This window comes from Aythya marila (assembly GCF_965140915.1).
Source record: "Aythya marila genome assembly, chromosome: 10".
In the NCBI taxonomy this organism is placed as follows: Eukaryota; Metazoa; Chordata; class Aves; order Anseriformes; family Anatidae; genus Aythya; species Aythya marila.
This window is the reverse complement of record NC_139051.1, coordinates 7,008,425-7,031,318: the sequence shown is the minus strand read 5'-3', so window position 1 is coordinate 7,031,318 and position 22,894 is coordinate 7,008,425. Positions and strand designations below refer to the sequence as shown.

Sequence of the window (22,894 nt, the reverse complement as noted above, 5' to 3'; positions counted from 1 at the left end):
CCATCTATTTCCCTTGCCAAGCCCTCTCCCAGTGTGAGAGCAAATCTGACACTGAGGAGGATGTGTCCCCGTGGTCACATCCAGGCGTGCCTTTCCAGACATGGACCCTGCACCTGGCTGCAGACTTGTGGAACCCCAGAGATCCCAGGACAAGGTGGGAATAATAATAATAATAATAATAATAATAATAATAATAATAATAATAATAATAATAATAATAATAATAAATTAAAATGGCACAAAACCAAGGAGGGTGCCTGCTGGATGTGATATGCTTTGGGAGAAAATTCAATATTTTGTTGTCTCTCGCAGTCCTTCTCCACCTGTCCAGCAGGGAAATTGCACAGAGAAGCAAACCAACAAATAATCGCTTAACCACGCAGCGCTGCTCTGCCACCTTTGATTTGGGTTGCAATATCTCAGCGAGGCTGGCGGCGAGAGGAGGAGGGAGTGGTGGGGACAGGGATGGGGACAGGGGATGGGGACTGGGGATGGGGACTCACCTCTGACCACTCCCCGGTAATCCAGACGTACTCGCAGGGCGGCAGCTGGCAGCTCTCAATCTCGGGGGGCCGTTTGCTGGCGTCGCAGTAGGCGCTGCTCTGCTCCTGCTTGCTCTCGTCCATGCAGACCACCTTGCGGTACCGAGACGCCTCGCCACATGTCTTCACGCACTGCTCGCGGGAAAAAAGAGCTCACCCAACGCACCAGGGACTGCAGCAAATCCACCCGCACCCCCAAACCGAGTACATCCTTCCCCCACCAGCCCGAGTGAGCCTGTGGGTCTGGGCTCGGTGTGGGCATCTCATGGTATTAATTGGGGCAAATCTAAGGATGATTGTGACAAATTGTCCCTGATGCAAGGAGGTGCCAAGGCAAAGCGTAGGGATGGGGAGGAGCAGAGTATGGATGGGGCTGGTGAAGGATCCAGCTGTGACAGCAAAAAGAGATGCAGAGGGGCCACGCCAGGACAAGGGGGGAAAAAAGGGGCCAAGCCCCATCATTTTGTCCCCTACTAAATAGAGCTGCTGGGAGAAAGACAAGGCAGCTGCCCCGTGCATGACACAGGCCATCACGCCCCTCATTGTGCCTTGTGAGCACCCTTCTGCTTCCTTTCTTTTCTGAACACTGCCCTGAACCACGCTGAGAGCGTCCCAGGCTGTCCGAGCACAAACGCTCCCCGAGGTCTTCTGGGGACATGAAGGGCTCGACTCTTCCTCTGTGCATCTCAGAAAAACAGCCTGGCTGTGAGGCTGTGCCTGCCACCCGCAAAGCCCTTGCAATGCTCCCGGGAGCAATTTGTCTTGCAAAAAATACAAATAAAACGAAATAAATCACTGTACGGTGACTGTCCCAGTAAAACCATATTTTCTTAAAGTTCTCATCTGTAATAGGCTTCTAACGCTTTCAACTAACTGGATTAACAAAGAGAAAAATGCATGAAAGCACTCATTTTATGGAATGTGCAGGGAGCTTCTTGCCCTAAGGAAAGGATAAGACGTCCAACCAGACCATCGCTATCAGCACAGGAACACCGTTTGAAGTCACCTATGCTTGTAGGACCGTGTCAGCTTAATCTAGTTACAGCCTCACCATCTGAACACTGCTTTCAGCTCCCTGAAGCAGCTCCTGCTCTCCTGGCTCACCTGCAATTAGCAAGATCTTGGAGAGTTCACCTAATTGCAAAATGCAGGAACCCCGCTTTCTGTAATTAGCTGTCAGGATGAGGATGGCAAATTATTTGAGGGCTTTAAAAATCCAAATCAATACACAGCATAATATTTGTCATAAAGACCCAGTAAGCACGCAAGCCGGGGGGCAGGAAGGGGAGCCAGCCCTACAAAGCAGAGCTTATTCCAAAGGAATAACTCGGCAGCTCTTAGGCAACAGTCAGCACTGCAAAATCTGCAGTTTTCCAGAAGACCCCAAGGGCTTCGTGTGCTTTCAACCTTATTTACTCTCTTACTCTAAGTCCTCGCAGTGGAAGTTGCTTCTAGGTCTGTGCTGAAACACGGCGGTGCTACGGGGGCTGGAGGAATTTGCTGGAGAGTGATTTAGCCAGAGAGCAAAGAAACTTTGCTGTATTTGCCCATCTCTGATATGTTATGTAAGGAAAACATGGAAGTGGGTTATTGCAAATAAACCATGTGGCTTCCCTGAGCAGGCACTCACCACAGCAGGGCATGGCTGCGGGATGCCCAAAGCTCCCCTGGTCTCATGTTTCCCCTTCCTCATGTAAACTTAAGCCTAAATTTGATTAACTTTAGGTGGGTGAACAATCTCTTTGTTGTGAAAGGGTCTTCTGACACTGGCCAGGACCAGCTCTCACATCCCAAATGAGCCCATCCTCGTTTAAAACCATTGACTGCTGATGGGAGATAGGCACTCTGAAACATATGCCACCCTCCTTTGTTTTTCCTCCGCAAATAATGGTCATATGGATCACTAAAGCTGCGCCAGCTCTGCACATCTTGCTACCATCAGTTAATTGAAGTTTGATTATTTGTATTTTGGGGGATAATTGGCAATTAAAATAATTCCACTGAGATATTAAATACAGTACAAAGACAGAGAGACCATAATAAAACAATTCAAAGAAACATTGTAGAGGTTCCAATCAGCCACAGCAAGGTTATAAAACATAACTCCCAGAGAAAATGGGCATCCCAGCTAGCACAGAAAGGTTGTTTTTGTCCTTTGGAATGGGGACAGATTTTGTATGAAATCTCGTGTTCGTGACCGATCGAAACCTCACAGAAAACAGCAGCAGCAGGGGTCAACAGGGATGGACAGCAAGAACTTCAAAACTGGCTAGGCATGTGACAGTATTTGTCTCTTTTGCCCCATTTCCCAAAACCTGAATTGTTTTCCTGGCAGTTCAAATTAAGGATGGTTTCAAGCAGCTCTGCAGCTATTTTAGACAAGTAATAATAACAAAAAAATTTTAAATCCCAAAGGCATTGCTTTGTGCAAGCATTCATTGTTTTTTTTTTTTTTTTTTTTTTTTTTTTTTTTTTTTTTTCTCCTAAATCTAACTCTGAAACACAGTTGGGAAGAAACCCCACTTCAGACATCCCCTGGGTGACTCTGGAATCCAAATCATGCAAGGATGGCTTAATTTTGCCCCAAAAAGAAAATGTCAAAGATTCAAGAATTACATTGCAGTTTCCAGAGCTGGGCACTGTCCCTCCCCACAAGCTCATGTAAAAAAACTCTCTATCCACCACTTTCCCCTCTTTCTCTGTGACCCTGCCCTTGGCTTTACTCTGACATTACCCAGGCCCCTTCTGCTGATGTTCTCCTCCCCGGTGTGGGCACAGCTAATTAACGACCATACCATAACAGATCAGTAAATGGTTCCCAATAAGTTCCCTTTTACTTTTCATCAGCAAAAATGAGCTTTTTCTAAACAACAACAAAATGGAGCAATACAAAAACAAAAACAAACAAACAAAAAAACCTCTTGACATATTCCCTTTAAAGATAAGAAATCAAGAACAAGACAGTGCTGGGATGTTATTTTGCATCCTGCCTTTCATGTCAATTAGGGCTCATTGCTCAGAGAATGCTAATGCAATCTGTGTCTCCTCGCTACAGATAACTTGCAGCCAGGACTTACGGCTGGAGAGGAGGTGACGTTGCTTCGGGTGCATCAGAACAAAATAAGAAGTGCTCAGAACTGTTTGGGATCAGCCAAAGGGGGGAGCTCGCATCGGGTGACACTTGCATGTTTCTATTAACCATCGTTTATGGATGAGGAAACTTTCAAGTCACCCCGCTAACAAAGCTCCCCTGGAATAAAAAGCTGGGTAAAACATTAAGGATTTCCTTGGTGCAGTGGGGAGCCCTGAGGCTCCCCTGGGTCCGCCCCTAGGGCTTGGGGTCGGGGCAGGCAGGGGACTCTCACCACTGGGTTGAGAAGCTGCAGAACTAAGGGAAAGGGGACCAAGGGATGGGGTGGGAAAAGTGGCATTTTCACTCAGGCACAGTGGAGGGGAGGAAGCTGAACTTGTCTGCGATGTCCCGGTGGGGCCGAGGCGCAGCAGCAGGTTTGTTGGATCAGCAGCAGTGCGCTGAGCACGAGCCAGCAGGGAAGGAAAGGCTTCAGGAAAGCACATGCTGCTTTCACAGAGATTTTTTTTTTTTTTTTTCTGGCTGCAGTGCTTGTTGCACAGCCTCTGCAAGCACAAAATGCTTTCTCTTTCATCAGTAAATTGTCTTTTCTTATCCTCCCTCTCTTTTTCCTTCTTCTCTTTTTAAATAGGGGCTCTGGAAGTGTCTGAACAGCGAGACTTTGCGCTGGCAGCACCTCCCCATCCTTTGTTACTGGAGCTGGAGGCCCTGTTTTGCATTTCCACTGCCTGGGCAGGGGAAGGCATCTCAAACAACTTCGTCCTGCTTCAGGACGCCCCCCCTGTGCAATTCAGGAGCAATATGAAAGCAGTCTGAGTGCCAAGGAAAGCCGAGCCCCTGCTTGATTAATGTTTGTTCTGGTTCCCAGCTGGGGTGGGGGCTTCTCGCCTCCAGGACAAAGGCATCCCCTGCATGGATGTGAGGAGTGGATGTGTCCTGCACCACCAGAGGCAGCTCCCCCAGAGCTGGTCCCATTCCCAAGGCTGGCAGCACCCTGCACCGTGAGGAGGGGCCTGGGAGAGCCGTCCTTTGTCCTCCAGCCACTCACCTCCTCCTGCCCCAAGCACTTCTGACCCTGCCCTGCATCTCCTCAATAGCAATTTGGGTAGCCACAGACTGCTAGCCACCTTCTGAGGACCACCAGCACACCACCAGCCCATCCCCAGGACCACCAGCAGGCAGCTGGGCGCACGCAGCCTCTGGCCATCCTTCACCTGCACTGCCGGGCACTCTCTGAGCCACCCCAGCTCTATCCCTGCTCCATGGTGGCTTTGCTGGGACCGATTCTGACCACCATCACCCCTGGGAGACCTCATTTCCACGTTGCCCTTGCTAAGCAAGAAGCTTTGGCAGCATCTGGGGCAGCTCAGTGACAGCAGCAGCTGTCAGACAGAGCTGGGGGAGGAAAGGGACAATCACCGACATCCACCCGTTCTTTCAAGAAGTCTTCCAGCCGAGGAGCGTCACAGCCCAGCCTCACGAACCAGACCCAAAATCCGCTAAATATTTGCATAAGTCCCAGCCAAACACAGGGCAGCATGAAGCAAGAAACTAACTCTACTGGGGTATTTCTCCACTCCCCCTCCAGCACGGCGTGGAAAGGGGCACAGCCAGGGTGCATTAGCATCTCTAACTTTTTTTTTTTTTTTTTTTTTTAGCAAGCCCTGCTTGCAACCCCAAACCCCAAATAAAAGGAGGACACAGGACCCAGACCCCCACCCTCCTCCAGCATCGTCTCACGCTCGAGAGCCCAAGGGAGGCGGCACGGGGGGCCCCACTTACCGCTTGCCATTCACCCGCTGCCCAGCGGTGCGTGGGGCACTCGGGGAGGTGACAGTCCCGCTGTGACGGAGGCCGGCTCGCCGGGTCACACGCTGCCGCCTCGGCTGCTGCCGGGGAGCCACCGTGGCAGTGCACGGAGCGCTGCTGGACACCACGGCCACAGGACACCGAGCACTGGAGGAAGGGACGAGAGGTGAGTGGCGGTGGCCGTGGGGCTCGCTCCCTGCTTTGCCTTCGGCAAGGTGCAAATGCCGGAGCTGAAACTTCCAGGCATTTTGCACCGCTTGCTTCACGAGGGAAAATGTTTGCAAGGGCAGAGCAGAGGCTGGAATTGCTGCTTCGCTGAAGCCAGCGGGAATTTTGGCCTCTAAGATAGGAGAGCCGTTAAATCACAGCAAACCAGAGGCAGCACGGCTCTATGCATTACTTCTCATGCATTCTTAACAAAAAGGAAGAGTTCAAAGTACATCGACTGCCACCAGCATCACCAGAGTGGGCTTTAAGGAAAAGCAAACTTGAATGATACAGAAGGAAAGAGTGCAGCGACAAGGAGGTAAAGTTATACAGCCGGAATTCCTTTCAGCATGCACTAAACATGCACAGGAGTCAGGACATGCTGTATCATTGTGAAAACAAATGTCTTTTTTAAATTAGCTGCTTTTTTCCCCCCCTCACATTTCCTTCATTATACTGTGGGCACATATCTGCCCACTTCCAGGCACAGCGAGAACAGCCTCAATTTCTCTGTCTCAGACATCTTCAAATTATTTTCTGCACTGCAATGCTTTTAACAGCTTGTTGTTTTTTTTTTTTTTTCTTTCACACAACATTTCTTATTGTTGTGACTGCATAATGTAGCATGTTTAGCAATACTTAACTTCTCTCTGCTATGGATTCTTTCTTGCTAGATCTTAAAGTTTATTATGGAGGTGTGGAACAGAAGGGATTGGTGTTTATAAAAGAAAGTGTGCAAAAATCAAAGGCGTTCATTTAAAACACAGCTATTACTATTAACTTTTGCTGAATTAACAATTAGTATAAGCATCCTTATTAATATATTAGGAGGGACTTAGCAAATGAGATTATGGCCCAACATTTCAACAGCCACCGAAGTGAACCTTCTCAAGGCAGGGAATTTAGCGGCGCGTAACAGGGGAGCAATTCTCTCCTGTCTAGTTCTGGGGAGTATTTCTCCATAATGCTTCGCTACGCAAATACCCCATAAAGCCAAAAGGACCTTAGAAAGCTGACTGAAAACTTTCAGCTGGCTTCAGAGATTTGTAAGGTGTTTTTTTTTGTTTTTTTTTTTTTTTCTTCCCTCTGTGTGTGTGTGTAACTTGGAAAGTAGCAGCTAGATTTCTGTCACTGCTGATGCAAATGCTTCCCATATGCTGTGCTGCCTCCCTGTGATTAACAGCGCTGTTTGTCCTCCGCATTCCACACGGGATGCTTAAACTGAATAATGGCAACAAACTTGCAGAATCATACACACTGGGATGCATACCATGCTCTAAAATGCCTTTCGGTTAGCATTTATCACCCACCTAAGAAGCATGGGTCCGGGAGCCCTGTGCTAAGGGAGGTGAGCTGTGCTGGGGCTCTCCAGCACAGGTTTTGAGAGTGGGATGTTGGTCCCTGGTGGTGTGAGGCTCCAGGTAAAGTCCTCAATTTGTTCTACTGCATGCTCAGGGTGAAACTTTCCCCCCACCATGAAGCTGAGGGGGATAAATGCTGCCACCCAGCCCTATCCGCAGGTGGCTGTGCCATGGGAGCACTGCACTGGTGCAGGGTGTGAAATCCCTGGTACCCTGGGCCGGGGCCGCCGTGTCCTGAATGTCTCTTGGGAGAGATGTGCAAACGCCCTCCTGCAAAGAGCTTTTTCTTGGCTACTTGGCAGTGGGCACAGAGAGGCTTCCCCTAGCCAAGGGCTCAAAGGCTCTCTCAGGGCACGCGGTGGCCCAGGCACCACAGTGCCCTCAGTGCTACCATGCCCCGGTAGCAATTACATCGGGCTTCGAAATCCCAAAGAGGCATTACAGAGGCATGAAAAGGCAACGTCTTGAACCAGTTTCATCCCGACTGCTTTAATCCAGAATACTGGTCAGTGACCTGTCCTGGGCAAACACAGCTGGCTCTGCTCAACGCTACAAGCAGAGCGGGCCTGAAGCTATCCAGGTTGGGGCAGCCAGCTTGTGCTGTACCCATATATTCCTTCCCCTATGGGATGCCAGGAGCCAGGCAGCCTCTTTGTCCTTCCTATGGAGCCTATACATTTCCCTAGGAATGCTTCTTTTCCTACTGAGCAAGTCTACCAGCAAGCTGCAGAGCACCAGCGCGGCCGTGGAGAAGCTCTACCTTATGAAAACACAAGGCAGGATTTCAGCCTGTAGCTGAAATATGTAAATGCCAGACAGCAGAATAAATATTGGTATTTTTACTAAGTGAAAGGTAAATGGCCATAATTGATAGCATTTAGGAGATACAAACACATTAAATCTGACATTTTGGTGCTAACACAAGCAAATTTAAACCTTGGAGAAAAAGACTTTTTTTCTTCCCTTCTGATTATTAAGAGATATTAAAAATGGTTTGCTGTAGGAAAGCAGATTCATAACAATCCAGAAAAGAATTACCCAGCCGCTGAATACAAAGCATCCAGAGAGAAAAGCACCTGGGAGCAGAGCGCTTGGCTCAGACGACTGCTGACAGGGATTCGTTTTTAATCTTTCTGAAGCATTTCCCAAAAGGAAAAGGAGTAAAAAAAAAAAACTAAAGGCACGTGCAGCACATGTTCTGTGCGTCGACAGGGAGGATGCACTTGTAAAGGAAAACCTTGCCTTAGTTCTCACACACACCTTTGCTGGCTTACCCACAACCAAAGGTGCCCAGCTCTCAGCAGCTTGGCTTTGGGATTGTTTTTACATGGCAGTCAGGCCTTCAGAAAGCTCGTTTAATAATACCTAAAAGCAAACTGACCGGGCTCCTATGAACAGCTCCAGTGTCACTGCTGATGAGGAAGGTGATGCCACATTTCCGTGTCCATTTAGATCCTGACCTACTGGCTAGCAGGGTGCTGAGCCCCTGCCTGTTTCATAGCCTCACCAACAAGTCTGGTATCTACATCCAGCTCGGTGTTACATCTTTTGCAAAACCCCGCAAGCTGTGCACACCTCTTGCAGGGACAAGCATGCTCCTCTTCGATTTGGCAGAGGGTGCCCAAACTGCTGTCCTGTTTCCAACAAATGCTTTGGAGGAGAAACGGAGGGCAGGATAACAACAAGCTCAGGACCAAGTTGGTGGAACCACCACAGCTGTGCTGCTGCCTCCTGGAGCCCCTCTGATTTTCCCACCCAAAGACAAGAGCTGAGCTGCATTCAGCACTCTGCGCTTCCTTCCAACCTGCTTCTATTTCCTCTGTGGAAATAAAACATAATTAAACTACCCCGGGCAAGCTGTCTCTGCTGCATTTGGGGTTTGGCTTTGCTACTCATAAGCACTTTGAGGCCAGGGTTGATGTTGCAGTGGGTGCTTCCACGCCGAGCACCCGCAGCACCCTTGGTGTGGTGCTCAGAGTGTGCTGGGAGCGCGCTGCCTGCTCCTCACTGCTCATCAGCATACAAATATTCCTTAATTGCCTAGTCACAAGAGATTACCTCAGGCCATAAATCACCTCGTCCTCCAATTAAATTGTGTTTCTTTCTCCACTTGCATAAAATTAACTCCAATCATGCGGAGGAATGTTGGGAATTTTGAAACACTTACTTTTATCAATTAAAATTAGCACGTTTTAAAGCAATCGACAGACCATTACATTATTATGTTTACAATTATTAGCTGTAAAAAAAATTTGCTTTCAGCAGCAGTCACTTTAAATAAGGTGCAAATAGGATATGACAAGTGCATATAATAGCTTTCTATTTTCAATCTAGCTTCCTATATGAAGCTGAGGGTTTAGTCCCGCAGATAATAAAGCAGGGGGTTAATTGTCAACATGGGAGCAGAGCTCCCATTGGGTGGGTGCCCCTGGGTGCTCTCAGTCAGTCCTGATGTAAAGGACCCCAATCTCAGCAGCTGAAACTCCATGGTGAACATACACTTATCCCATAACAAATGCAATGGCAAACACTGCTATTGCATGAATTCAAAGGTAAGCATAAAAAATAAAATACAAGTCTGAAAACAATCATAAAACATCAATGGGTTTATTGCCTTTCTTAATAGTCGACATTAAACAACAATATGCTGTCCTAGTCCTAACGTTCGCCTGTGTGCCAGTAGACACGTAAAGGATTTATCTTTTAGGGAACTTGCACACAGTGAGAATTGGTGTTTTGTACCTGAATGTAGAAGACAGATCGCAAGAGAACACGATGTTTTACAAGGTAACAGTTCATTTAGTCTGGGATTTTCAATAATTCTGCTGATTAGCACACTAATGAGGTAGACAGAGAACTGAGGTTCAGAGCTAAAAATGTGATGCAGCAGATTCAAGGTGAAGACAAAGACATTATTTTCAGGAAAACAAGGATTCAAGATATGCTTTCAGCAAACAAGATGCTTAATAACTCCAAGCGCTTTCGCATTTCCAGCAGCCTCTGCTCTATGCATCAGTGCCTGACTTTTTAATGAAGCAAAATTAAGTGATGAGCTTATTAGGAAACAAAAGGTAGTGAAAAGCATTTTTAATGAACAGCTCTGACTGTTCTTTAGGCTTTCCCAGGAAGCTGATAATAAAATTAATTTCAGATTTCTCAAAACTGAGGAAGATCTTGCTTGGGATGTGACACGTTTAAATAATGACAATATTAAAAACATGAATAAATAGTAGATTCTCTTTAATATTACATACTCTTGGCTTCTCTAGCGGAAGCTTAAAATATACAACAAGGAATTTGCTTTCAGTTATATACTAAAAGCAAGCTGCCACGTTTTCAGCTGGTACAAATCAGTGCTGCTCCACTGCTGCCTATGAAGCTACACTGTTTTACGCCACCTGAGGAGCTGGCCCAAGACTTTTACCCTTGTAAAATTCAAGAGGACAGACGTGACGGGAAAACCAGCTTCTAGCCAACTTGACAGAAGAATATCAAAGGGTGCAAAAAGGTATACAACATGTCTCACCTGTCCCCAATCTCCTGATTTCCACTTCGGACATCTGCCCCCTCTGCATTTCTTTTGCACATTGGGCTTAGCAAGGTGCTTGCAATAATCGTCTTCTATATGCCTCCCTTCCTTTGTCAAACAGTACACAGTGCGGTGCTTTTGGCCCCTTCCACAGGAGACAGAACACTGTAAATATAAAGTAACAACACATCAGCTCTCACGCAGGGCCAGCTATGCGGTTCCACATGGGCCATGACTACACAGGGCATTTTTGTTTCATCTGGACCGAAAAGCACATCCCCAGGCTCCCGGCAGCTCACACAAAGTTCAGAGGGGATACGGAGGGGCAGAACATAACCTGGAACTGGAAATGTTCCCATTTGTACTTCATATCTCATGTTTGTGGTCAAAGCCCCCCGAATGCCAATATCAAATTGAAGGAAGAAGCTGGCATTCAGCAGGGACAATGGGCTTTGGGGCTAGATTTCCTGGCACTGCTCCTGTGGTTTCAAAGGAGCAGAGTCATCTTATGGGGATCAAGGTGGGAGCCCTCAGTATCTGCTCAGTACTTGAAAGGGACCATTTCCATTTACCTTGGTAAAAAAGGGGGTCAAATGTTGGTAAAACAGGAGAGTAAAGGGTGATATACACCTTCAGAGAGGGAAGTAACAGCACAGAGGACAAGGCAGAAGAGCAAAATGCAGTCTTTCCATGCTTGTTTTACCCTGTACCACTGTAGACTGATTTACTTTTTTTTTTTTTCTTCTGAACAAAGACTGAAACCAGGACATGCTCATCCTGAAGATTTATGCATTTTGAAAACAACTCAGAAGAAGGCAGAGCCTGGAGAATCAAAGCAGAAAGGAAACCAGCAGGTATGTTAGCTGCAAGCTTTGTAGTGAAGCAACGAATTTCAACCTCCCTCTGCAGGTTCACTGAACTTTTTCAAATGTGACCATTTCTGGCATGCAAACCCCAAGCAACTTCACTTTGATTTCAGATTAGTCTCCTCCAAAAGATTTAGGAATCAAAGGGGTCTGGAATCACGACAAGAATTTAATATGACAGTTTCTTGTAGAACAAGCCTCTTACTCAGCATGATGCACCCAGAGACTCAGTTTCAATTTCTTCATTACACGTTATGCAACTCATTACGTACTGTATCACAGGCATCTTGGCTCAATCCTTGAGCACAAACACACTGCTCCAACCATCTCTCCATATAAAATGCTCTGCTTCCTTTACAGAAAGGAGCAAACACACAGAGATAAAGCTTCCTCCTTCTTTTTGAAGCTACTCCATCAGTATATTTGCTAAGAAATAAATTACAGCCCAAGCTCTTCCCTGCCTATGAATACATTTGAAACCTAACAAACTACAGATTATATATGTAGCAGTTCTGGAAAATCCATTAGACCAGAAATTGGCACTTGCATTGACAGCCGTGATTATTTTAAATTACAGCACTACTTCCAAATCGCTCAGCCCCCATTGTGTTAAGAGGTATACAAAGAAACAGTGAGAGAGCAGTAACTTGCTCCAAAATGAAAAAGTTCAGGCAAACGTGGAGAGAAAGGGATGCAACTCATAAGATCAGATGTTGCTGCTTAAAAGGTTATGTAAAAGCTTTACACACAAAAGCAATGCCCTGAAAAAGGCAGTTTTCCTGTTGTAAGACCACTACCAGAGGTAGCCAACGTCCCTTGAGGTCAATGGGATTTCAGGGCCCTTTAGGAGGTCAGGGCAGATCTAGCTGTGTAAGATGGGTGCCCCAGATGACACTGGTGGCACAGCCTGTCCCCAAGCCCTCATCCCCACATGCCCTGTGCTGGTGTACATGGTGGTGGGGCTGAGATCTCCTCAGCCCAGCCGCTATTTCACAATTGGCCAAGAAACCCGAAGACCAACATTCAACGCTGCACTGGAAAACAGAGGAAACGCTGTCCCTTTGTTCCAAAATAAGACTTTCACAAATCATTGAGTTTCATAAACTTCACTTTTTTTTTTTTTTTTTTTTTTTTTTAGTATCAATAGGAAAAAAAGATCGAGTTACTGTTATTCTACTTTTATAAGCCTTCAAATCTCATCAGGAGTTCATTTTTTCATTCTTTCAACATCTCTCCTCAGGCAATGAGCATCAGCAACGAGAAAAAAACATCAAGTCCTAACAAACTAAGTTATAAACTTCTAATACGTCCACTCCTTTAGTGTCTTTGGGCTAAATGCCAACAGCGGTACTTCAGCAAAAATTCAAGTGCTCCTCAGCGCTCTCTGTGCAGGTCGACACCACTTTAAGGTGACAGTGAAAACTAAAGCATAAATTCACACACTTGGTCAGGGCCCTGTTTTGTCCCACATCCCGAGCCAGTAAAGCAAAGTGCATGCTTTCTCTAATTTAAAAAACACATTGGGCCTGGTACTTATTGTAAAGGAAGAGTAACATCGTTTTATAACACACGTACGTTTCTGGGGACTTGAAGTTGTTTGATAAACATTTAATCTTGCAAATAATATGGTACCAGTAATTTCCAAAATTGCTACCCCCTTCTACAAATTGCTTAGCTTTGGTGCGGAGCCAGATTCTGACATTTATCTTGGCATCTGATGCCATAACATGGCAGGGCTACAGGCACATGTTGGTGCACTTTGAGGCTGAGACATAATCAGACTAATTTTGTTAATACTTGAATGTAATTCTCAAGATGCTGCAATTAATCATTTCTATGTTTGCCTTTAATGTACATTAAAGTTAGGCAGCTGTACGTTTTTAGATCTAAGACATCCATTTGGTTTCACGCACATTTGAGTTATGATCTCATTTGCTCTGACAGACAATAGAAGCTGAACGATCTGATGTAACCAAGAATTGGAGACCAACAATTCCTCTGCAAAGGGCCCACCTTGTAATTGCCTTCTAATTCTTCTCAGCTATTTCCAGCTTTTATTTGGCACGTAGATTGTAGGCATATGCGAGCCACATGCACAAAATAATTCGACAGTGCTTAATCTCACTGCCGCGTGACTGAGGGGAGCAATGCACCTAGCTACTGCGGTCCCCTCATCAGTTACTTCTGACCCTGGAGGAACTTTGCATTTCATTAGCAGGGCTCTTTTCATCGCTGGAAACGCTTACAATATCTATCAGTAACAATGCCACGGTGAGGTAAGCGTTGACCTTGCCTTCTTTAAACATTTGAAAAGCACAGACAAAAACACTCCTCTCACCGACTCCTTTCGTTCTTTCTTTCTTTCCTTCCCCCCCTCCCTGTGGAGAATACTTCAAAGTGCTGGGGGTGGACGGGTGGCTGGCTGTGGAACAGCAGCCTCATCCAGGGCTCTTTGAAGCCAACAGCAAGGCTCCTACTGCTTTCAGTTCCCTCTGGATCCAGCCCTGAAGGTGCAGCCAAGGTACTGTATTGACTTTGTTCACTGACCAGCTCCCTAGAGTCGGGGATCACTTGCTCTCAGACATGCCCATGGCCAACCTGCCTCTGCCAAAGTGCTTGGAAACATCACTCTGAAATGCTGTCTCCAGCCTGAGGCAGAGGCACGGCAACAAATATCAGCACCCCTGATATCTGGGCCTGCGAGGGCAGCTATCCTCTCCCTGGTGTGCAGGATGGTCCAAAAACAACGCGTGGTGGTGGTTATTAACGCGGCACATAAAATATCAGAGAAGGGCTATTTCAAAAAACAAGCCACAGCAATTGCGGTAAGGACGCTAGTAAACATTCCTCTTGCAATCATCTTTATTATCTCCTTAAAACGACCGCAGTCACACCTGGTGCTTTACATGGAAAATAAGAATAAAAGGTCCCTCCTTACAGCATTAGGATCAAAGCTTTTGAGCACAGATTTAGGGGAATTATGCTTATTGGCATGTTCACAAAACTGATCACGCAAGTACGGTGGATTGGCATGCTGCTGATTTCTTCAAATAAATACACCGCTTAGTTTAAATAAATGCAACAAAAACAGTTTAAATAAATACAAGAAAAATATTTCCGTACCAACTGTTTCCAGAAAGGTCAGAACATGATGCTAAATCTCTCCTGCAATGCATTGCTCTGTTCCAGCACACGCTTGTATTTTTGTTTCCACAGAAATTTGTTTTCTGTTTCAGAGTTCAGGAACGATGAAGATTTTGCTACTTTACCAAATACGTGCACATTGCTTTATACTAATCCTCACTGCATTTCCTACTCAGCCTTCCTGGAAGATGAGGGTACACCTCGTTGAGTAAGGCCTTTCTAGAATAAGGCGGCTGCTGCCTGATTCACTGGGTTAGGAGCAGGGGAAGAAAAACAAGAGGGAAACAAACAACAAAAAAACAAAACAGAATATACACCGCACCCAAAATGCTCTTAAAAATTTGTACAGTTTCTGGCTGGCTGGGCCCAGGTTCTGATCCTGTGCCAAGGCTGTGCTGCTGAGAGCATCGCCAGCCCCCAGCACCAAGGAGCAGAGAAGCTCTGCTCTCATTAACTTTGTGCACCAAATGTCCACCCAAACACAGGGCAGAAATGCGAGTAAGTCAAGAATCTGGGTAAATTCTCCACCAAAAATGGAAACTTTCAGAAAATGCTGCCAGACTGCTTTTCCAGGCCCTGTGCATCAATGAACGATTTGGGAGGTATTTGAGATAATGAATGCAAGCTGTGGTGATCACCAAATGAATTCCCCAAGATAGGTATGCTCAGATAGCTCAGGAAGGGCAGTGGTGGGGACTGAGAAGAATTAGACTAAAAGGTCTTTATCAGATTCTGCCAGGAGCAACTTTTCAGAGGAAATTAAAATCAATCCTTGTAGATTTAGATTTCCATGCATTAAGGATTATATGGAAAGTGAGCGCTCGTAAGTAAGCCCTCATTCATCCTTTCCAACAGTCTGAGCTGAAACATGTGCTAGATGAAATAAAACAGAAAAAACACCGAGTCCTACAGCACTGCTTCATGCTCTTACATCCCATCTGCATTAGGAGCTGTGCTCCTGGATGTCAGCACGCTTCTCCCACTGCCAGCAGAGTCCGACCATGCACCCTCACAGTGACATTTCAGCACCCTATTGGTGTTCATCAGCCTCCTGCTACAACTTATGCTGCTGCTACCAGGTTCTGGAAACTTTGGCACAGCCCCGTGACATCTGTACCTCTAAAGTCTCTCGAGCACAAAGGACATCAGAAGAGACACCACCAAGACAAGCCTGGATTGTTCCTAGCCAGCTGGCTCCTTACTGAAAGTCTTAAAATGCCTGAGCCTTTGTGTTATCCAGCACCAGAGGCTCCATGGCATGCAAAACAACTCAATTAGCTTCAAAGCAACAAGGCATTTTAGCAGGTAACTCCTTAGGCGTTGGTGGGACAAGCACCAGGGTGCTGCTCCATGTCACGTATTCTCCTGTGGCTGCAGCACTTTAGGAGCTGTTTAGGAAATAGTTGCTCCCAGTTTTGCCCTAGAGTCTGGGAGAACCTTAAGCAATGTCCAACCCGTGCTGGCTCCCCAGAGAACTGTGAGGAATGAAGAAAAGGCAATGCTTAAGGATAACACTTATGGGTAACACTTAAGGGTAACGCTTAAAACTGAACATCCTGAGCACTTAAATCACTAAAATAATTTCTCCAAGTTGCAGAACCTCACAGGATATATTGGAAACAGGTACCTGCAGAAGCTGCATGAATCTCCCTTCTACAGCACCCATCTGCTAGGTAGCACCTTGTCCCCCTCCTTCTCCCACTCACATTGTTACATCCCTACAGAGACTGCCAGGTGCAGAAATCAGCAGGGCTGTGAGAGCCCGCTTTAAAAGCTGCATCCCTGCCCCACTCCAGGCTTTTTAACTTAAACAGCAAACAAGCAAAAATCACCAAATAGAGTCTGCAGGAGGACTGACTTGAGGAGAGACTTTTCCTCAAATTAGGAGGAAATGTGTGAGCTACCCGAGGAAGCCTGCATAATGGGATGTGGAAGGGGCTGATGGAGCCTATTTTCCATGCTGTGCCACTTTTAAAAAAGTAGCAATTGAAGCAGCAAGCAGCCTCGGCTAACTGACACCTCGGTTTTTCAGTGAGCAGTTGTATTATAATACCGCTTAGAAGTGCCATTCAGGGATAGGATTTCTCAGTGTTGGATGGAGAGAAACACAACATAAAGAGTTCCTCAAAGAATGCCAGCCCCATTTCACAGGTGTGCATCACACTGGGTGCCTGTAGGAGCAAGGGGCTGCTTCTTACTCCCCAATTTTATAAAGAAAAATCTTGCCTTAATGCACCAGCGATCAAACACTTTGTCAGCCTGCATAGTCTTGGGCATCAGGCAGATTTTCCTGCGTGCTGCTGGCTCACCCGCCTTCCTGTGAGCTAGTAAAAATTAAAACATGAATAGAGCGTTAAGTGCCTTTGGAGCAAGATTAACTGCATTGTTTTTCCTTAATGACTGCACAAATCTGTCACCATGAAAGTTAGAAACACAGTCAATATCTTTATGCTTAATATCCCTCATCATCACACATTCTTGCTTCTAAATGCTACAATCCCTAGGATCTGAGCGACAGTAATTATTGCAGTTTGGGGTATGCAGTGGGAACCTGGCACATGGACAAAAACACAGGCAGACTTCCCAGCTCCCAGCCCAGGGACCTGCGGGAAGTTGCTGAACTTCACAGCTCATCTTTGGAAGTGTTTCTGCTCGGACGTGTCTGCTGCAGTCTGACAGATTGCAATCACTGCACAGAAAGTGCTTTGGGAGACAAATGTTCCCCGAAATTGCCATTTATCATTTGTTTCTCCTGTGTGTGAGTGTGTGCGTGTGTGTGTACATCAGGTCTGCCCACAGCCACGGAGGGGCCATCCATGACCCGGAGACTGAAGCCACTCCTCTCTGATCAGCAATCCCCAAACCTTTTGGTCAAGCTCAGGCCAGCTGTGCATGGCCTGGAAAATAACCACCTCACTGAGAAAATGTGTAAGAGGGGAAGTGTAAAAGGCAGCCAGGGAGGCACACAAAATGCAGCCTTCCCCTCCATGGGGTCCTGCAGCCCCCTGCTCAAGGGGCATCGTGTAACATCCCAAGGGGAGCCATGGGCAGGGGCAGAGGAGGGACCTGCTCACTCCGGGAGGAGAAAGGTGAATATTTTCAGCAGGTTAGGACAGAGGCATGGATTGGACTATTTGTAGGGTAGGAAACATCAGGGATTACTGATGTAGTTGGGAAAGACACTGGGAAGAGATGCAGCACCTGGGGGTGTGGGGAAGCGAAGAGGTTCAAGCCACAAGGAATTACCCTTCTTGAGGCCCCTGGTGCAGCGAGCTTCTGCCGCTGGCAGCGACAACAGGAGAGGCTTACGAAGAACAAATGAGCTGGCTTTTTCTGCAGCTCGTACCCTGGCATTTAACCTTAGCCTTCAAACCCTGGACGTGGGGGGTTTGAGAGACCACTGCTACCTCGTCATTTTAGTTCTCCGTCAGCCTAAGAGATGTGAAATTTAACCACCAGACCAGATCCCACCAGGTGCAAAGACAAAGCATGGGGATTGCAACAGCAGAGAGCTGCTGCAGGAGGTAACCCTGTGAGGTATTGATGCAGCAAAGCACCTAAGCACATGCCCAGAGCACCACAGTGGGGTCCCCACCTAAGGCATAATGGGTGGGCTTTGGTGCTTATAGTCCTGCTCACACAGCATGGCACAACGGGGCAGCAGAACTGAGCCTACACAGCTCTCATCTTTTAAGGAGAAGAGGCAGCAAAAGACCAGTGGTGATAACAGGCAAACAGCAAGAATGGAATGGAAAATCAAGGGCAGGGCAGGAGGAAGGCAGCAGGCACGGCTCTGCCCCTCCAGCAGTGTTGGGGCTGGGTGAAGCTGGATAGATGGCACACAGTACTGCAGGGCTGAGGCGGGTCTGGTTTGCTTGTTTTTAAACAAAGCAAAGAGGTCTGCACTGTCAAAGGCCTTTTTTTGACGGGGGAGCCAAAGCAGACAACTTTTTGCCTTTTATCAGCTCACCAAAGAGCTGTCCCTGCAGTCAGGAGGTCTGCCTGACCCCAGAGAGGAGACAGACAGGGAGACAGCAGCTTTGGTGGGCCGGCCTGAGCAAACAGCTCTGAGATGGAGACAGATTGCTAAAGATATCCATAGGCTACAAAGTCCTTATTTTGGTTTGTATCAGCTTTATTAAATCTGCACTGCATCTATTTCTACATGTTTTTCCAAAGACGTGCAAGCCACACACAGAGCATCCCTCTGCCTGGGTTACGGGTGTTGGGACCTTCTGTGCAGCCCTCCTCTGCTGCATTTGTCCTTCTCCCCAAGGCTCCCAGGGGTAGGATTGTTATTATTTGTTTTCTGACAATCCCTGGCACTACACAGAAATACAGGCTCGCAGCCTCAGAGCCTGAACCAACATCGTATGAATGAAGGAGAGGAAGAGCAATGTGAAGCGCTGGCTGACTGCAGAGTTCAGCGTGCCCATCACTTCATTTTCAAGGATGGCTTTGTTATTGCAAAAACATGTGTAAAGGATCATGCCGCAGCTCAGTAATGCTGCTGTCACAGCAAATTCATCTTCTGCAGAAGAGAGGAGGAGAACAGCAGAGCTATATACACTTACAACCCAATCTGCCCCTGGTTATCACTTGTGCCTTAGCAAGAGCTGACACACTGCCTGCTAAGAATGTTATCAGAACAACGACAGGGAGAATATTGCTGTTGAACAGCCTATTTTCAGCAAGCTTCACGGGGAGGGCATCTTGTAAACAACGGGTTGGGGTTTTGAGAGAATTAAATACAAATAACCCAAACTTTGCATCATCACCCGTTTTCAGATTGAAATTCCTGCGTGCCAGGCAGCCCTCGTGCTCCCACGTCTCCAGAGAGACTTTGCCATTACCTGCAGCCCTGCACACAGCCAAGGAGCCCTGCAAAGCCACCAGCACCACCAGCTTCCAGTGCTGGCTAATAGGCTACACCATCTGAACCCCAAACTGCATTCCCATTGACAGTAACAGGGTTTGGATTCTAGCCAATTCACATTCTAATTATTTCATTACAAGCTTCCAGTTCTTCACCATTTGATCAAAAGATCTGCCAAAAATCACGATAACCAGCATTTCTGCCTGTTTGATAAGAGCCAGGAAGCACACAGCACAGCTTCCCAGGCTCCACAAGCTACTCAACCACTGCATTAGCAGCTCCAACTCTTGATACCAAAGAGCGATAAGTACTCAGCCGAGCAGATTACCTTTAAAATTATAAGACTCTTTAGGAAGTAAGCCACCCACCCATTGTCCGCAGGTCAAATTCAAATAATTACTATCCCACCACAATGAGGTCCAAAGGACTGACCCGCCTGACCCAGGGCAGAGTGCTGTGAGATATAATTGTGTTTCCTTATCTGTGTCTGCTTCCTAACGTGGAAAGACTGAGAAGCCCATGACAAGGGAATTTGGCGTTACTCACAAGTTGTATCAGGATACAGTGCACGTTAGTGTAAACTCTCCAGCACCAAAATTTCACAGAGGTTATGGCAAGGAGCAGATTTGCTCTGAGAGGAGTGGGTTTAGATTTGTATTTTAAGGGAAGACACAAATAACACTCCATGAGCATCTCCCTCATTCTGGAGAACATGGCGAGATTTCCTCTCGTTATTCAAAAGCATGTATAGACATCTGTGTTTGCATCATGAGGCATTCAGAGGAGAAAAAAGAGTCTCTGTATCCTGGTGACAGTCTCTGCACGTTTTCTAAAGCATCATTTTAATAAAAAAGTCAGGTCTATCACACGGCTTACAGTTCTGCAGTGTTTAAATACATGTTCTTAAGTAAGCAAGGAAATAAAAGTATCACCTCCCCTCAGTCCTCTTTGAAAGTACATCATAATAACAAGGCATCTCACCAGTCTCCTATTATAAAATTATCATTTCCATACAGAATCTGTTTATTCATTTAATAATCTTTATAAACCTGGATTTAACCAGCCAGATAAAATCGTTTGTTTACTGTATAAAACTGCAGTGGAATTTTGCCTAAGGACTGAGGGTTGGACTCTTCAGATTCTCTTGGCTTTCATTTGTACGTATTTTATAGCACTTATTTCATTCCAACTTGTGTGAAGCTAAGCCAATCAGATGCTTGCAAGAAATGAGTTTAACCAAACTTCACGATTTGTACACTTTTAACTGTTTTTTTTTTTTTTTTTTTTTTTTTTAAATTATTAAGAATGACAGTTTCTGTTGGAGAACAAAGCAAGTAAACCATTTCAGAAAATTTAGTAAAAGTTACCAAAAACTAAGTATATGATCTTAATTTAGCAAGACTCAAGAAATCATTATACAAAATCATTTATGATTACATTCTACTTGTCTTTAATTTTTTCACTGTTCAACATTAACATTAAACATTGTAAATGTATGCAATATTTATATAAAATTAAATAACAATATTGGAAAAATAAATACACTTTTACATAAATACATAAATCCATACTGCTGAAAAGTTTCAGCTAATACTATACTCTTGTTTCAAAAGTGACCAAAAAAATATGGTAGTGACACTCCATCCAAACAGATGAAGTACGTACAGCTACAGAATGATGTTTGCAACCGATGACAGAGCTAAAGCAAATCAGGTGCTTCCACACTAATGAAAAAATTTGGACGTTGCTACCTACAGTAGTAGCACGAGGTAGACATACACATAGAGCATTTTGCAGGAGGGACACGATGCCCTGTTGACCCCATAGATAAAATGCAGTCCTCAAACAGCTCTGGGGTCCATCAGAGCCAAATGACACTTGGGTAGCAAGACCTGAAAATCCAAGTCACTTCATGGCAGTGACTGGAGCTGGGCTCGGCAGCCCCTGCACTGGGAAGGGGAGCGAGGGGGTGCTGAGCACCAGGGTCCACATCCCCGAGGGGAGACGGGAGGAGATGCTGCGGGAAGGATGCCCCTGCCCCGACATCCCAGCTCTTCCCAGGAGACCGAGCGAGGGACAACCCACCAAGGTTAATGCAGGCAAGAGATTTAGTAGAGGCAAAGGAATTTTTTTCTGGTTAAAAAAAAAAAAAAAAAAAAAAAAGCAGAACAGCCAAATACAGGACTGCATCCTGCATTAGGAATGCACCCTGCATTTTAAGCCGAGGAGCAGATGCAGCCCTCCAGCCATGAAGAGGCTGAACGCTGAGTGACACCAAAACGCAACACAACTCTGTCCACACCTGTGGTTCTTGCAAACGTCCCAGCATGGGTAACAAAGGCTCGCAGCACTTCTCAGCTGGTAATGCTGCCAGAGAGCTGCTGCACAGGTTGCTAGTTCTGCTTAGCTCGCCTCGCTCATTTGTAGCACCAACTATCAGCGTACAAGTGATATGTTAGCACCTCAAATGAAACATTTCATATCACTGTCCCTTGTACTGGTGAAGCACCGTATGAACACTAGTCCAGCAGTTTTATGGCTATTGCATATCACTGAGGTATGAGAAAAATATTGAGAAACGTTACTGAAGGCATCCGCATTACTGAAGCATCCACAGAAACTAGTGAGGTTATGTTCTAGCAAGACGGCTCATCAATCAAACCATGACAAGTAAGGAAGTCCGATACATTATAAGAGAAAAAAGGCCTCTTTGTAAAGTGCTTTTGAGTCAAATTATCTTTTTTCTTCCTTTTTTAAAAAATCTTCTTGAAAAGCTGTTATTGCAAAACACCCACTAAAAGTCGACATCTGTTTGAAGGCCCCTCCAAAACGGGCAGGTCCATGGTTTCCAGCACACCAGAGGTGCCCCATGTGGCACTTGCACTGGCACAGGGGCTGCTGCTCTGGGCAGGGAGAATTTCAAAGCCGCAGGACTCAAAACAACATCTTAGATCCTGACTCAGGATCTAAAGCCACTGCAAGAGCATCTCTGTAGAGGAATCCCAGCCAGACAAACTCTCCAGCAGCAGAGAGATGCGTGAGGATAGCTTACAGGTGCCTCTGCGCAGTGCATCACACGTGTTTTATATGGGAATAGAAATACAGCAGGGGTGTGGATGCACACGTTTCTATGTAAGTGTGCATGGGACAGCTAGGGACATGCACATGCATCTCTACACACTTGTACCTGCAAGGAAGCTGATGCCATTTAGGACAATTTTAACCCTGTCAGTTTGTGTTTGGCAGAGAACAGGCAACTTGTAAACCAGTAGGCATACGGTGCAGTGTTGCCATTGAATGTCAGCACAATTTAACTTCGATGCAAAGGTACTGCTTAAATGCCAGGTTTAAATCCATATGCAAAGGACTCCGTGAGAACCAAGACTCATAATGCACAGCACTTGCACGGTGTAGCAAAATGGACGAAGTTGACTACTTAGCAGAAAGTGCCTTTTAAATTAAAGGACTT

At 46.1% G+C, this 22,894-nt stretch overlaps 1 protein-coding gene across 8 annotated transcripts in view; it reads right to left on the bottom strand.

Annotated features, from left to right (window-relative positions):
- The window catches only part of ADAMTS9 (ADAM metallopeptidase with thrombospondin type 1 motif 9), a 76,449-nt gene that overhangs the window by 11,721 nt on the left and 41,834 nt on the right, over nt 1–22,894 (bottom strand). For 5 of the 8 annotated variants that reach the window (XR_014318166.1, XM_082767814.1, XM_082767815.1 and 2 more), the window contains 3 exons: nt 10,537–10,704; nt 5,416–5,589; nt 504–674 (listed from right to left, as the gene is read on the bottom strand). Coding sequence is in view for 7 of the 8 variants with exons in the window: in XM_082767814.1 (XP_082623940.1) it covers nt 504–674; nt 5,416–5,589; nt 10,537–10,704 (513 nt within the window). In the remaining variant the exon portion in view is untranslated. The remainder of the gene's footprint in view (nt 1–503; nt 675–5,415; nt 5,590–10,536; nt 10,705–22,894) is intronic. The other 3 variants (XM_082767817.1, XM_082767816.1, XM_082767818.1) reach the window with 3 other exon arrangements.